Consider the following 14,201-nt stretch of genomic DNA (forward strand, 5'->3'; position numbering starts at 1 on the left):
ACAAAGCTGAAGACATCATCTAGAATGGTGGGAAATTTCATTCAGGATTAGTGAGAGCTTGAATTCTGTGCATGAATAAATGTCTTCCATGCAGTTTAGTGTTCAGTAAAATATTCTGATGATGTCACATGCTGTATTAATTTCTAGAGTTTGATTAGTATTTATGGCAGTGTAAAAAAGTATATCTTTCTTACCTGTGTTCACTGGGATAAAATGGAAGAGCAGGAAATGATTTATGAGAGTGAGTTAATTTCCATAAAAGACAAGTTAGATAGATTTTTATTTTTTTTTAAGTTTTGGTTATAGGCTTAGAAAGCTTAGTTTAGTTAGAATGGAAAGAACTTCATGTGGAAGTGAGATACTGTGTTTTTAGTTTCTGGTACGGTCATTTCTGGTTGCACAGCACTTCATTTCAGTGTTGAGTTCAAAAAGTGCCGAGCTATACTTGAAGTTGCATTCTGTTTCATTTACCAGATTCCTCTAAATTCTGCTGTGTTCAGAATTTCCTGGGAGGACTATCTTTGTTAAAGATGGGCTACATTTTAAAATCAATTAAGTAGTATTTTGTAGGTATTCTTGAGAAGCTAGTTTTGCAGTAATTATTCATAATGAGCTTCTTGAAGTGCTTTGGATTTTTTCCTTTTCATTTACTGGTCTCTGACACCTTTGCTTTCACATACTTTCTTCTAATTGTAGAAGATGAGGTACTACCTAACTTTTTTTTTTTTTTTTTTACCTCTGCTGAGATTTCAAGGCTGGATTCATTAAGAGGCGGCACAGATGCACTCTGTCAGCAATTGGCAGTGCAGAAATATTCTTCATGCACTTGGCAGACAGCAGTGTAGATGGGTAGACTCTGATTTGAGGAATATCTTCTGCTGTTCTCGTGGACTTGAAATTTTGTTAGATTTGAAGGTGAGGATCTCTTTGACTAACAGAAAGGAAAAGAATAGCATTGATTGATAGGTCTTGGTTTAAGAACAAAGGTTGACAAAAGTACTGCAATAATTTTTTGATTCTTACTTGGTGATTTCAGAGATGAAGAGACTTCATTGTCTTAAGCTGCTGTAATTTGTAAGCAAGTTGTTCCTGATTCTTCATGCAGATTTTTCTTGGAGGCACATCTTGGGAGGAAAAGGGGACTAGACTAGTTCAGTAGAGGATGAGAGATCATTTTCTGGGACTGTATGCCAGGGTCAGAATGACTGGGACATGGCCCTCTGCCTTAACCCTTGCTGACCCTTGCCAGGGTTTGTCCTGGCTGCTTCAAATGCCCTGTTGCCCAGTCACAGCAGGCAGAAGTGGGAATTGTAGTGAGCAGCTGGGGTTTTGGGTGTTCGTGGTTTGACACTACCACTTGGATCATGTGAACCAAAGACTTGTGTGCTGTGCAGCAGAAATAAAGGAAGCGTTAGGCTTGCTGTAGAACAAGAATTGGAGAAATCTGAATTGATGGAAATAGCTTTCTGTAAAAATGGAGTATTCCAAATGTAAATATAAACTGGTTTTTCGTAGTTTTCTCTTCAAAGCACATATAAAACCATTTTGAAAGAGGAAACTACCTTTAATTTCAAATATGATTATTTTCATGGCGTTTCTGGTAGTATTTTATCTGAGTATATTTCTTCTGTGGAAGATAGTGCTTTCCCTTTGTAAACAAAGCCAGAAGTTTAAAAAAAATCAAAAATTCATAGTGTTCATCTGCTTCCCCCTCATAGGACTGTCATATGTATCTCAATTATGGACTTCCCCTAAACAGCAGAGGAAGAGATTAAAGTATACTTTGTTCTGTGATCATCTGATCATCTTTTGATCTTTCCTGTTCTTTATCTGCTTCAACTAAAAGCCTGGTATAGAAATACAGATCACAGCTGGGGGTTAACTTCATAGGTGAAATGCAGTAGCTTTGTCTAGGGGTGCATGAGAGAAGAGAGGAAACGTACAGGAACCTGAATTGGAATTGGAAATGCAGAAGAATACTCATGGTGAGCTTGGACAGCATTTCTCTTATCTGTTGTCTTGTGACCCAGGCTTTCTAAGCTTAAGAGATCTTTTGATTTCTAAAAGATGCTTTTGATTTCCTGCACTTCAGATGACTTTATACTGTATTTTGGTAGCCCAGTGAGATTAGGAAGTAATTACTGAGAGCTGTAGATAGCAAGTCTAAGTCAAAATACAAACATTTTATTTTTACTGCTGCCTCAGGCCGAATCTTAAAGCTGTTTTGCCAACCCGTGTGCCATGATTCAAAGGAATGCTGTAAACTTTTGAAAAAGTAAGAGTTGAGCATAGTGTCACATAAAAATCAGCTTTCCTTAATTGCACTGACTTACTTTTTCTGCTGTCCCTTTTTAATAAATAAAATCTAAGCCCTTTAAAAGTTGTGGTTTTTTTTCTCTCATCCGGTGAAATATGTGTTAGACTAAATGTTAATTGTATTCAGCATATTATTGGATAGTTACTGAAGGTATCAGTCCCTGGCTTCTTGAGCAGTCTGAACTATGTTAATACTATGTTATTATTTATAAATATTACTGTTCTAACCCCTTAGTGCTGATGTAATTACTTTCCAAATCTGTCCTTTATTTAGAGTCTACAAATTTGTTACACTGAGCAGGAGGGGAGAATATGTTAGAACTCTTTTCATGACAGCATAGTCCGGCAGACTTGCTAAACTGAGATGCCTTGTACAGGGATGCTGTTTTGTGTAATCCTCTGAGACACTTCACATGGGTATATAGACTTGTTTTTGAGAGAAATACAGCTAAGGAAATTGCTAAGTTAAAATAATAAAACAATGTAAAATGTAACTTACCTTTTATTTTCAGCTCTTCAGTCGTCTTGCAAACTGGAACATAGGAATACACAATGTTTGTGATTCCAGTGACACTCATGGTTGTTCTTTTGCAAGAGTATCATGATAGCATCTCTTGATTATACTTCGGATTTTCTGGGTCAGATAGGAAAAGAAGGAATAGGCTGTACCTTCCAAACCAAAAATACTTTTCCTATTTGCTCAATAATTCCTACAGGCTAGAGCCTGTGGAGACTGTGGTGAAATATGGTTTAATTGCTTGGGATCATAGCAGTTCAAGTATCAGAACAGGCCCTTTTGCTACCTAAGAATATCTCATCATGATTGCTACAGTCAAAACTCCTCACAGGGGGTTGTTCAGTGCTGGGAGAGGTTGCTTGGAGAGGATGCAGTTTCTTCACCCAGGGAGTTTTGAAAACTCAGCAGTGGGCAAGGTGACCTGACTTTGAAGATGGTCTCCTCTGAAGGGGAGGTTGGGCTGGATGACCTCCAGAGGTTCCTTCCAAGCTCAGCAGCTGGGATCCTGCATTGATGAGTGGCTGTGGAGAGCTTGCAAGTGGCAGAAGCTTCCTGTGTGGAGGATACTCAGTGAGTCTCTTCTGTGTGTTTTCAGATGTCTGGCCTACTTGCTTATATCCGAGCACTGATTTTTCCTGTTGGTCTTCATCTGTTCTATAATGTGTTTGATCTCCAGGTCTTCCTCACAGCAAGGAAGGTGCATGCTTATGAAATCATAGGACAAAGTTTAAAGTAGTTAAAATAGCCTATTTGTTTTAGCACAGAGAAAAAGAAGTTTTAAATATCAATGCTGCTTTCATTTCTGTACAGGAATTAGACTTAGTATTTGAGTGTAAATATAAAAGAAGGTGAGGAGTGGTCTCATTTCTCACTGTGTAAAGTTGTATCAGCATCAGTGACTTAGCAACCCTTCCTTACCTTCCTCAGAATATTCTCTCAGAGCATGTCCTGGAAATACCTAAACCTCTGGTTAGTTGGTCCTATGTGTATATAAGCTCTGGAGAAACAGTAAATAGCACTTCAAGCATGAAAAATGCATGGAGGTAAAAATAAATGAATCAGTAGCTCCCCTGTGCAAACGAAGAGGAGTGGATGTGCCAAGACCTGTGACCTCACACAAAACAAATTTGATGGATGGTCGTCTGCTTTCAAAACTGCCACTCCAGTGCTGCCTCAGTCATGGCCTGAGTCTTTATCTGAAGTGATTCAAGACATTTGCATTTTATTTGTCTGTTGTTCAGTGCCCTTGCCCAGACTCAGCAGTGGGGTTCTGCCAGAAGGCCAGGCTGAGGTGTGCTGGATGTTGTGCACATGATACTTTGCACTAGGACCCCTTCATGCTTGAGAGCTCCAGAGTCAAGATTCCCATGGCAGCCTCTCTGCTCAGCCTTATTTTAATATTTTTTTGACATGTGTGCCCTGAGTAGACTGATAATACGTTGTTACCAATATACTGCTTTCAGCTTGCATTACTGTTTTAACAAGAGATCACAGTATGCCAATATATGTTGCACATTTTAATAGCACTCAGAAGGAGAACCAGCTCAGAAGACTTGTCTAAAAATGGTGAAAGAAAGATGGACAGTCTTTTCAGTATGGGCTAGGAATTTATTAGAGGCTATAAAATGCTGAAATATAAGACAGAGGAGAAGTTCAGGTTGTTTTAATAATTTAGTTTTAAGATAAAGGTTTCTGTGTGCTAACCTGAAGCAATAATTCTTGGTGATAGAAAGCAAATGAGCTGGAAAGACAGAAGATCTGGAAATACCTCTCCTAGTACCTGGTTATCTAGCTGAGGATATCCTGTGGAGTATGGAAGAAAATTCTGTGAAGAGCAGTGAAACTGATGAAGTCTGTTTTTCTGCTAATCTGTGTTCTATATCCCCTTTTTTACGCCTACTCCCCCCTTCTCCAAAAAAATAAAACAACCCCCCAAGAAAAGCAACCAAACAACAAAACCCCCTAAATCTCCATCCCACCCCTGCTTTTTTGGTGTAGGAGGAGACTAAGGCCATGAAACTTGGTGGGACAAGAGGGAGCAGGTGTTCCTGGCTGGTTTGTATCTGTCTGTGCACTGAGTGACTGATGGACCTTGGTGGTGCACTTTTATAGCCTCTTGCTCACTGGGACACTGTGTTAAGTTTCTCTTCCTGTTTTCCTCATAGCTGTTCATTTTCCTGAAAACTCTGCCCAGTTGGTTCCAATGTGGTTTTGGGAGGTTGAGAGGAGAGACAGCACAGTCACAAGCCCTTACCTCATTAAAAGCCAGACTGAAAAATTATACCCCAGGCTACCCAAAAAAGTGACCTAGTTAGGATGAGATGCTGAAGTTTGTGTGCTTTTACATGTTTCAGATACCTTTTTTTTTTTTTTTTTTTAAGAGGAAAGGTTACTTTTCTGCTCTGATCTTAAGCTCCCTGTCCCACTTTAGGTTTCTCTTTCAGAGCTTAATTTAGATATTGTGCAGGCAGTGCTCTTCTGTTTGAGGAACTCCTGTTCTCAGTGCAAATTGTAATTTGATCAAAAAGCTTTGCTGTCCTGTAGTAATCACCAAATTAAACCGTGTCATGCATTATTCTCTTCTAAGGTACTGTAATGAAAACATTTATTTCTAATAGCTTTTTGCTCTTTTTGAATTTTAAAACTGGCAAAAGCTTATTTGCTTCATATTGTCAATTTACTGAGACTGTCTTCATGCAGAGCTATCTAGGTTCCAAGTCCCGTGGTACCTAGCGCAATCAAATTTTTAGGAGTTTTTATTTAGATTTATACAAGAGTTAATTTTTTTCTGTTTTCTTTAGGATGCAAATTTATTTTGAATTTTTATAGAAGCTTTATTGTATATCTGTGTCACAAACTGGCTTTATTCCCAAAGAGCAAATCATAAAGATATGTGGCAATACAGGACACAAGTGCAGATTTTTAGGGTGTTTGCTCTTTGTGCAGTGAGAACAACATCCTTGTGTAAATAAGGAAAGAGCAAAATGCCTTTTGTTTGGGAATTACCGTGCTTCCTAATTCTCGGAACAACTTTGTGGTTGAACTCACTTTTGCTTCCAGTTTCTAGGCCTCTCTGCTAATACTAGAATTAGTTAAGCACCAACAAATTGTTCTGACCTTCACTGCAGTATATGCAGCTTGAAGTATCAACTGAGGTTCAGTCTCAGTTGCTTGAATATCACTTGTATTGAGCAAGAGTAGTGACCAGACTGGAGCAAGCAGTGTCACAGTGTCACCCATACGATGTCCTGTGGCCACATATATGATGGCCACAACAATGTCCACTCAGGTGTGAGTGTTAGCATATGCTGGCTGCAGGAGAGGTGGCTGAAAGACAAGCAACAGTGGACAGAACCAACCTTGGTGTCTGTGCCTCTCTTTGTGTGTGCTTATCTGTCCTGAAAAGTTAAACCTGATTGTCCAAGGTTTAACAGTTTCAAAAGTCGTCTAAAAGTCACATACTTTTATTGTGGTGATCTTTTCCCACTGATAAGGAACTGGAGTGTAAGAACTAGCTGGTGATTAATTAGGCATTAAGGTTTAGCTTGCTGAACGAGAACCAGAGTCTTTGGTTGGATGGCAGCTTGCCATGCCTTTAGGAATCAGGGGCTCCCACCAGAACTAGCCCATCTTGCATGCCCCTAGCTAGGCTCCTCTCCCTGCTCTCTGGAAGTATGTTAACTTCACTGCCAGAAGGGGAGGGTGTCTTACTGAGGTGTGACTTCAAAATTGCTTCTTGTTGGCAGTTTGAAACATGATTATGGGGGAATAACCCGAGTCCTGCTGTTAAAGGTTCCTGAAAAGGAAGAGAAGCCATTGCAGGTGACACCCTGTAGTGGCATGGGAACTGTGACAGAATGCTGTTTGCAAAAGGGTGGCAGCTGAAATGTTTGTATTATTTGTGCTTGTTTTCACCCCTGATCGCACATGGAGGTGTAGGAGCATGTAACTAATATGCGTGAGGGCAAAGCTCTGTGCATGCAGATAGACATCACTTCTCCCATCTCCTTGTTAAATACAGCTTGTTCATTGTAATGAGGTTGTGGTGGTCTTGTAAGCTCAGTGCTCTTCTTTTTTATGACAGTACTTCATGAGTGGCTTCAGAGTATTGTAGAAGAGAATTCCTCACCAGTCTGGCTGCTCTGTTGCTGAGCTTGTTTTGCTTTTCTGGTCTGACATACTTCTTCATAAAATAAATACAAAACCCAAGGCAGACAAATCTGACTGTTAGGCTTATCGCATAGTACGTTTTATTTGTCAGTGTGCTTTCTGCTTGTTTTCTGTGACAAGGTATCTAGGATGTCAGTTCCAGAAGTGGAGTCCTGTGGCACCCTGTGCAGTTTATTCTGGTGTGAAATCTCCCCTGACAGCTGACAGTCCAGCCCGGAGCAGTTTCATATCTTTGTGAAACTCTCACCTGCTGCTCATTTGGCATTCCGTGCTGTCTGTGTTAAGTCTTGAATATTCTCCTGTCACCCCTGCCTGCCTACTTGTGACTAATTACTCAGCTTTAGTTTGAAGAAATCATGCTTTTGGAAGACTTCACATCTCCAATCATCTTCAGCTTCTTCTTGTTCGGAAGAAACTTTATGGGGAAGTAGACATTCAGTAGTTGTTGACTGCAACTTGCAAGTTTGGGAACTTTGTGCTCTTTTGACTTGACAGCTCTCCTGTCAGCATCTCTTTATTGCTTCTTTTTCTGTTTTTTGTTTGTTTGTTTGTTTGTTTTCTTTTTTGTGGGTCAGAAGCAGGTCATGCCTTGTTTTTTCTGTCATTTTAAGGAAAGTAATGCTCCCTGTGTTGTTCCTACAAATCGACATGCTTGAAGTTGGCTTTTGATTTCAAGAATTGACAGAAGAGTGGAGGTCTTGAATATGATTTAAAAAAATACACAGCTGAGGAGGGAAAAGACGTATTAGTAGCTATAAATCAAGGAACTGAAACAATTACAGATTCCTAAACTGCAAGTGCCAAATAAAGCTTTTCCCGTTGCACATAGGAAGCAATTCCGTAGGTAGCCAAGTTTCAGCAGTCTGGATATTTAAGGAGTTGCATTTTTTTCCATCTCTTGCTAATCTTTTCTCTTACAGCCACAGCAAAGTGTCAGGTCCTAAGCTCATGACTGCATTTCCCCATGTCCAGCCACTGATGTACAGCAGCAGCACTCATGCCTTGGGCAGTCTCTAAATCTAGACTGCTTTTATAAGCTGCTTTCCTTTCTCATTCGTGGCACTTCTGTGAACCTCCTTGTCTGAATCATGTTCTCAACATCAATCTCGTTTCTTTTGTGCTGGTTACAATCTCGAGTTGCCTCTTCAGTGTCATTATTACCTGCTGGGTTTTTGTGCTTGCTGGTGAAACTAGCTAAGGTCTGAAATAATCTGAATTTCCTCATTAATGAGAAGTGTGAGTCACTTTCAGTTCAGCACAGACTTTTTGGTTCTTTCACGTATTGTTCTGTCAAGACATAAGCTTCTGCAGTCTTTGAAGAGCAGACAAGGAATAGACTAACATTAATTCAAATTATGGATCAGAATTTATAGTAGCTTTTCAGTTCATGGAACCTGTTCAGGTTTTTTCCCCTTTTTTGGGTGTATTTGTGTTGTTTGGTTGGTTTTGAATATGACACAGTCACAAACACAATCACTGAGTTATGAGGATGGGTTCCTTGGGCGGTCTGAGTTTGATGGAGATCAGAGAGGCTTTCCCCTGGGCAAGGGGGCAATGAAGTGAGAATTCTTCACTCAACACCTCTACCCTTGCTCAGCTGGTGTACAAACATTAAATGGTCTCAGCATTGAGTCACAACGATTTTGTCTTTTGTTTCTGTAAATAATGACATTGGAAATCAAAGAAAATTCTTGCGTGGAGAATTCTGTACCAAAATTATAGATGTAGAAATTATCTACAAGTAAAATGTTTTCTTTTCAAGTGCATGGTTTTGGGCTTAGTAAGGAAAGGTAAGATATCACAAAAACTGTGTACAAGAGGGTTTGTGTACTGGGAACGTGAGGCATTTGGCTTTCTGTGGTGTTTGTGGACATACTTTGAGAAGTGAACTGGGCCTCATATCTTCATTCTGCTTCTTAAAATTTGAATTATAACTCCCTGAGTTGAGGCAACTGCAGAGCTGTGGAATAGGTTTATATCTAAATTACTGGTTAACATGGAGAGAGAATTTAAGTGTACTTTCCTCTTGCAGGTAGCCAGACATTTCTCAGAGGTTGTATCCTCCATCTGTGCTTTCTCCTGTATATCCTGAGCCTTTCTAAGAGCACTTATGCTTGTTTGACTACAAGATTAGCTAGGAAATGATTGAAAACACATTTTAAAACTTAACCTGGGATATTATTCCTCTGTTGCTCTGGTAATGCTTTGCATGCTGACCTAGAAGATGGATTGTCCGGGATAATAGGTACTGTAATTTACTCTTCAGCTGGATTAATTATTTTCTCAGCTACCTGTCAGTTGTGCTTAGCCCTGGTAAATGAATCAAATGGCCATGTTACATAGACCCTTCTCTGCTGTCAGTTAGACTTTGCTCAGCCGCTGTCTTAGGTGAAGATGTGCAATGAAAAGGTTGGAAAGTATCTAGTAAGTAAAACCCTTCTGTGGTGTTGTGAGGCAGACTCAAAGCAGCGTGTCTTACACTGTGCCACTGCAAAGGGGTAGACAGGAAAAGTGGGCAGGAGAGCTGGGTGGGCTCTGGATACCCTCTGTAGGACACTGGTGGTTGTGTGCTTTTGCAGTAGCATTTGAGCAGGATCACGTGCAGTACCGTACCAGAGCAGCTTTTTCACCACACCTCTTGCTGCCTCTAATGGTTGGAGTTCAATATTAAGCAATTCTTTTCAGAGAAAGAGAGAGAGAGAAAGATGTGGAAGAATCCCTTGTGTATTCCTAGAGTGATGGTCGTAATTAACACTTCATTTTCAGGAGCAGGTTTTAATTCTTTGCATTCTAGAGCCTTTGAATATGTAGACTATTTTACAGATTTGCTATGCTAAATATACTCAGGGAGTAACGTATGTATTATGTTCACATGATGTGTGTACACAGATCTGTTCTTGATGCTTTGATTTTATGCATTCTCTCAGATGCTCTGTTTTATTTCAGTGGTGAAAGAGGTCCTTATTTCTCAGTTTTTCTCACTTTTGATTCACAGACACTATCTTAGAGCATGGACACCAGTAAGAAGTCAGAACCCCCTTTATCTGTAGAAATGGTACAGCAGAGGGCCAATCCTGACCGCAGTCCATCAGCATCCATCTATGTTCCAGAGCAAGGTGGCTACAAAGAGAAATTTGTGAATGCTGTGGAAGATAAGTACAAATGTGAAAAATGTCACCTCATCTTATGCAACCCTAAACAGACTGAATGTGGACACAGATTCTGTGAAACCTGCATGAATGCCTTGCTGAGGTATGTTGTTTGTTCCGGTAAAGCGTGTCGATACCTTCAAATGTTGTGCACCACTGACATTACTGTGAACACCATTGCAGCTTTAGGAATATGTTGAGCCTTATACTCTTGCTTGCTTAAATCTTTGTTATCTGTGTGCTGCTGCAGACGTTTGTGCTCTACCCTGGATCAGGGGAAGACAACTGAGCTTTCCATCAGTATGGTTGGAGCAGTTGTTACAGTGGTGTAGTCCTGTGTAGCAATGTGTTAGGTAAGAGTTTCATTCCCTGTGGAAGCCAAATGGAGTAGCTGTTTCACAAGACTTTTAACTTGGGTAATCTAGTGTCAAATACACACCGTGAATTGTCTGTGTGAGGAAGTGAGCTTGTACACATTCCTTGGGGTGGTGATGCCTAACCTGGCCGTGGAGGCAGCCTCAGAGGTGGGTGGTGGCACCTTTGGATAAATGGACCTGCTTGTGGAGCAGTTTCCCTGTAGCCCACCCAACTGTTTGTTATGGGACTTGTATGTCCTGTGGATTGCAGGAGGGTCAGAAAGGCTGGTGTCTCTATTAGTGAGATGTTTGGGCCGGAGTGCAGAGAGGGTGAGTGAATGATATAGATGAAAAATGAATGCTGAGAGGTGCTATCTTTCCCAGTCTAGATAAGAATAAAAGTGCAATCATTCAGGGATATCTAGGTTTTAAGAAGTACCAGAAGTGCATCAGTAGATTTCTTTGCCTCACAACTTTGGTGCATTACTGCTGGTTGTATTCAGTAGTGTGATTTCAAAACTTTGTGTAATGTTTGGAGACCATTCAGGACACTTTAATCTCCTGGGGTACATAAGCAGTGAATATGTTACTTTACGACTGGAAAAGCAGAAATACAGAAGATACTTGGCTTGCTGAATGTTGCATACTGGACTATGAGTGAGTGGATTTGACTTTGGAAGCCTTGAGATCCGTTTACTTTTTGTGACCACCCTGACTCTATGCTGGTTTATATGTCACTTGGAAATACTGTAATCTGATATCAAATGCTTAGATATCTAAGTCAAGATTACATGCAGTATGGCAAAAGAGTATGGAACTTATTACAATACTCAGTCTCTGATAAAGAGTAATCTCTGTACTGGGCAAACACAAGGGTCCATAGCTCACTAATGCACTCCTGCAAGTTTTGTGCCTACAGCATTTCTAATTTAAAACAGCAACAAAAACCCACCAACTTTTCTTTTGATACACAGTATCAAGTGAAGTGTGGTATTTAAGAAATGCAGTTATTTCTTGTGCAGTACATGGTTTTGGAGGACTCTTACATGGTTAATAGCACTGACTGCAAAAAAGCAATCACCTGCTTGGATGTGCACAGGTGGACAGAGCAGATCCTTGACAATCTAAGCAGTAACAATTCTGGCATTGCTGGAGTCTGGGCAATTTTCCTTCCCTGCCTGCTGTGAGGCATGCACGTGTGCTTATTACAGTGTAGCTGGAATATGTGTAATTTTATCTTCCTGACTTTCCAACCGGTCTGTTACAGAAAAGGACACGTGCTTAAGGCCATTGAGTTATTTCACTTTATTTAGGTGCTTGTTGCAAAGAAATATTTTAGTAAAAATTTCATTTCCATCCTCCCCCCCTCTTTTTTTTAAATAAAAAGTGTGCCATAAAATTGAAAGTAAAATAGGTTTATGTTGGTCCTGTATTTGCACAAAATTTTTTTCATTAAGTGTTGATATGCTGCTGCATACACAAACACACTAATTATATGCTAGCAACTTCTGTTCCAGGGTTGTTTGAGGACAAGGAATTGGGAGTTAGTGGAGATAAAGCAGTAAAGATGTTTGCTCAGTATGCAAGAGTAGTTTGAAAAAGCAAGTTGGATGCTTGAGTGAATTCAGTAAGAGCAAGAAAAGCATGACATTGTATTTAACACTGTATGCCCTGATGTAGTTCAGATTGCTTTTTTTTTTTTTGCCTTATGAAAAGCATTACAGATATTGAAGCTTCAAGGTACTTAAGATGCTCAGAAATATGATGAGACACAAAGTGTTTGGTTTGAAGAGCAGAAGCCAGCGAGATGATGTGAAATAACCATACAGACTATATAACATAATTGAACCTTTTCAGCCTTTTACATTGATTTGCACTGCTGCTAGCAGCCACAGCCTCGATAGCCTGTCAGTGAGGTGCTTTATGAAAGAATTCACGCAGCTTTTACCTGGTGCTTTTCGTCTCAGTGCTTTGCAAGGGAGATAATTTTGACTGTTTCCATTTTATGTGGGCAAAAGGAACTAAAAAGGAACAAAGCAGCCTGGTCTGGTGGAAGGTGTTCCTCTCCATGGCAGGGCAGTGGAACCAGATGAGCTTTGCTCTCTTCAACCCAATCCATTCTGTGATTCTGAGGGCTTTACACTACAACACTTGGCAGGTCAGAGGCAGAAACAGCTGTAGAAACTCAGGTTTTCTGCACTCCAATTTCTCTTCACAGTCTGCCTGCTCCTGATTCTGCCTGTTGTCCAAGAGGTCGCAAGTTTGGTAATTAGTTTACCAAGACAGCTGCAAAGCAGTAATTCAGATAAAGGAGGCAGCAAGCATCTGTAACAGTTGCTAAAACCAGAACAGACTTGAATGAGGTGGACATAAATATTTTTTCACCCAAAAAGGATGTATAATTGACTGTCAGAGAAAGTAAGTTTCCATTAGGTGTTGTTTGAAAAAACAGTAATTGAAGAGACAATATTTTGCCTGTTTGCACAGATTGAGAAGTGACAACAATTTTGGATCAGGTGCAGACTGAAAAATAGGGAATGAATTTTGCCAGCTTGAAAACCACTGTGCAGTTGTCTGGAGACATTGTGATGGTCACACTTCCTTGGGAATGCCAGATACTTTCCACTGAAAACTCAAATGTACAAATTTATTGAAATAATGTTGTATTTTCTCCTTATAATGAACTGTACCCATTTTTTATGGTTTTAGAATATATTGAATAATCAAAACTAAGTGCCTCATAAACGGAAATTTTTGTACTGCAAAAATTCAGATGAGCTACAATAGTTTTTCGCTTTTCTTTTCTCTTCAGGTCTTCTAGTCCAAAATGTACAGCGTGTCAAGAAAGCATAGTAAAAGATAAGGTATTGTTAAAAATGTTTCTTGTTCAAGAGTATTGAACTGTGTGGCGTACACAAGTTGTGTTACTGTTATGTGGTAATTATTTCACAAACCTAATAAGCTACCTATAAAGGTAGGTTTGTCATAGAACCTAAACTATGCATTTTATAGAGGTAGGCGGCTCATTTTTCCTGTTAACCTCATGGCAGAAAACATGTCAGCTTCATCCCAAGAAGTCCAGACAGGTGGCAGTTGTCCTTCCATCAACCAAGAGGGTGATAAAAAATATTCTATCTCCTGTAGATGCAGGGATGTGAAAGGTCTAGGTGAACAGTGATTTGGCTCTAAACCAATGGCTGCTGTTTCACTCATCTCTTTAACAGTGTGGTGTTCAGTGAACCCCACTGGAATTAGGACAGTTACGAGTAATGGTAATGGAATCAAATTTTTTATTTGTATCGGTTATTTCAGTGATACCCTCTTCACTGTTTTTCACATCAAAACTTTTTGCTGCCTTTGAAACATTCAAGGTAGAAAAATTTCTTGGCTTAGTACATGGTTTATGTGGTTTTTACGATTGCTAAAATGTTTAGTAAATTATTTGTGCTTGTAGTCTTTCTTGCATAAGTGAATACTTGGGCTCGTAACCATTTTCAAGAAAAGGTTGATAGGTATGTTGATCTCTCTTTGCTTTAATCCAAAATGGTTCTCTGAACAGTGCTCAGTGTAATTTGGTTTTGACATGGATGGACTCTGCAGGAGTTCAGACCAATAATCGTGATGGCTAATTTATTTGTTCTTTTAACTGACATTCCGACTCTCAATATACATAAATACGGACATTTGTTACGA

At 39.8% G+C, this 14,201-nt stretch overlaps 1 protein-coding gene across 10 annotated transcripts in view; it reads left to right on the plus strand.

Annotated features, from left to right (window-relative positions):
• Positions 1-14,201, plus strand: part of TRAF3 (TNF receptor associated factor 3) — a 69,994-nt gene that overhangs the window by 25,723 nt on the left and 30,070 nt on the right. For all 10 annotated transcript variants that reach the window (XM_066188844.1, XM_066188843.1, XM_066188852.1 and 7 more), the window contains 2 exons: positions 9,999-10,255; positions 13,321-13,372. In XM_066188844.1, the coding sequence (XP_066044941.1) occupies positions 10,014-10,255; positions 13,321-13,372 (294 nt within the window). In that variant the 5' untranslated portion in view covers positions 9,999-10,013. The remainder of the gene's footprint in view (positions 1-9,998; positions 10,256-13,320; positions 13,373-14,201) is intronic.

Source organism: Chamaea fasciata, unplaced genomic scaffold (assembly GCF_029207755.1).
Source record: "Chamaea fasciata isolate MVZ Bird 193981 ecotype frontalis unplaced genomic scaffold, bChaFas1.0.hap1 SCAF_7, whole genome shotgun sequence".
NCBI classification, from domain to species: domain Eukaryota; kingdom Metazoa; phylum Chordata; class Aves; order Passeriformes; family Sylviidae; genus Chamaea; species Chamaea fasciata.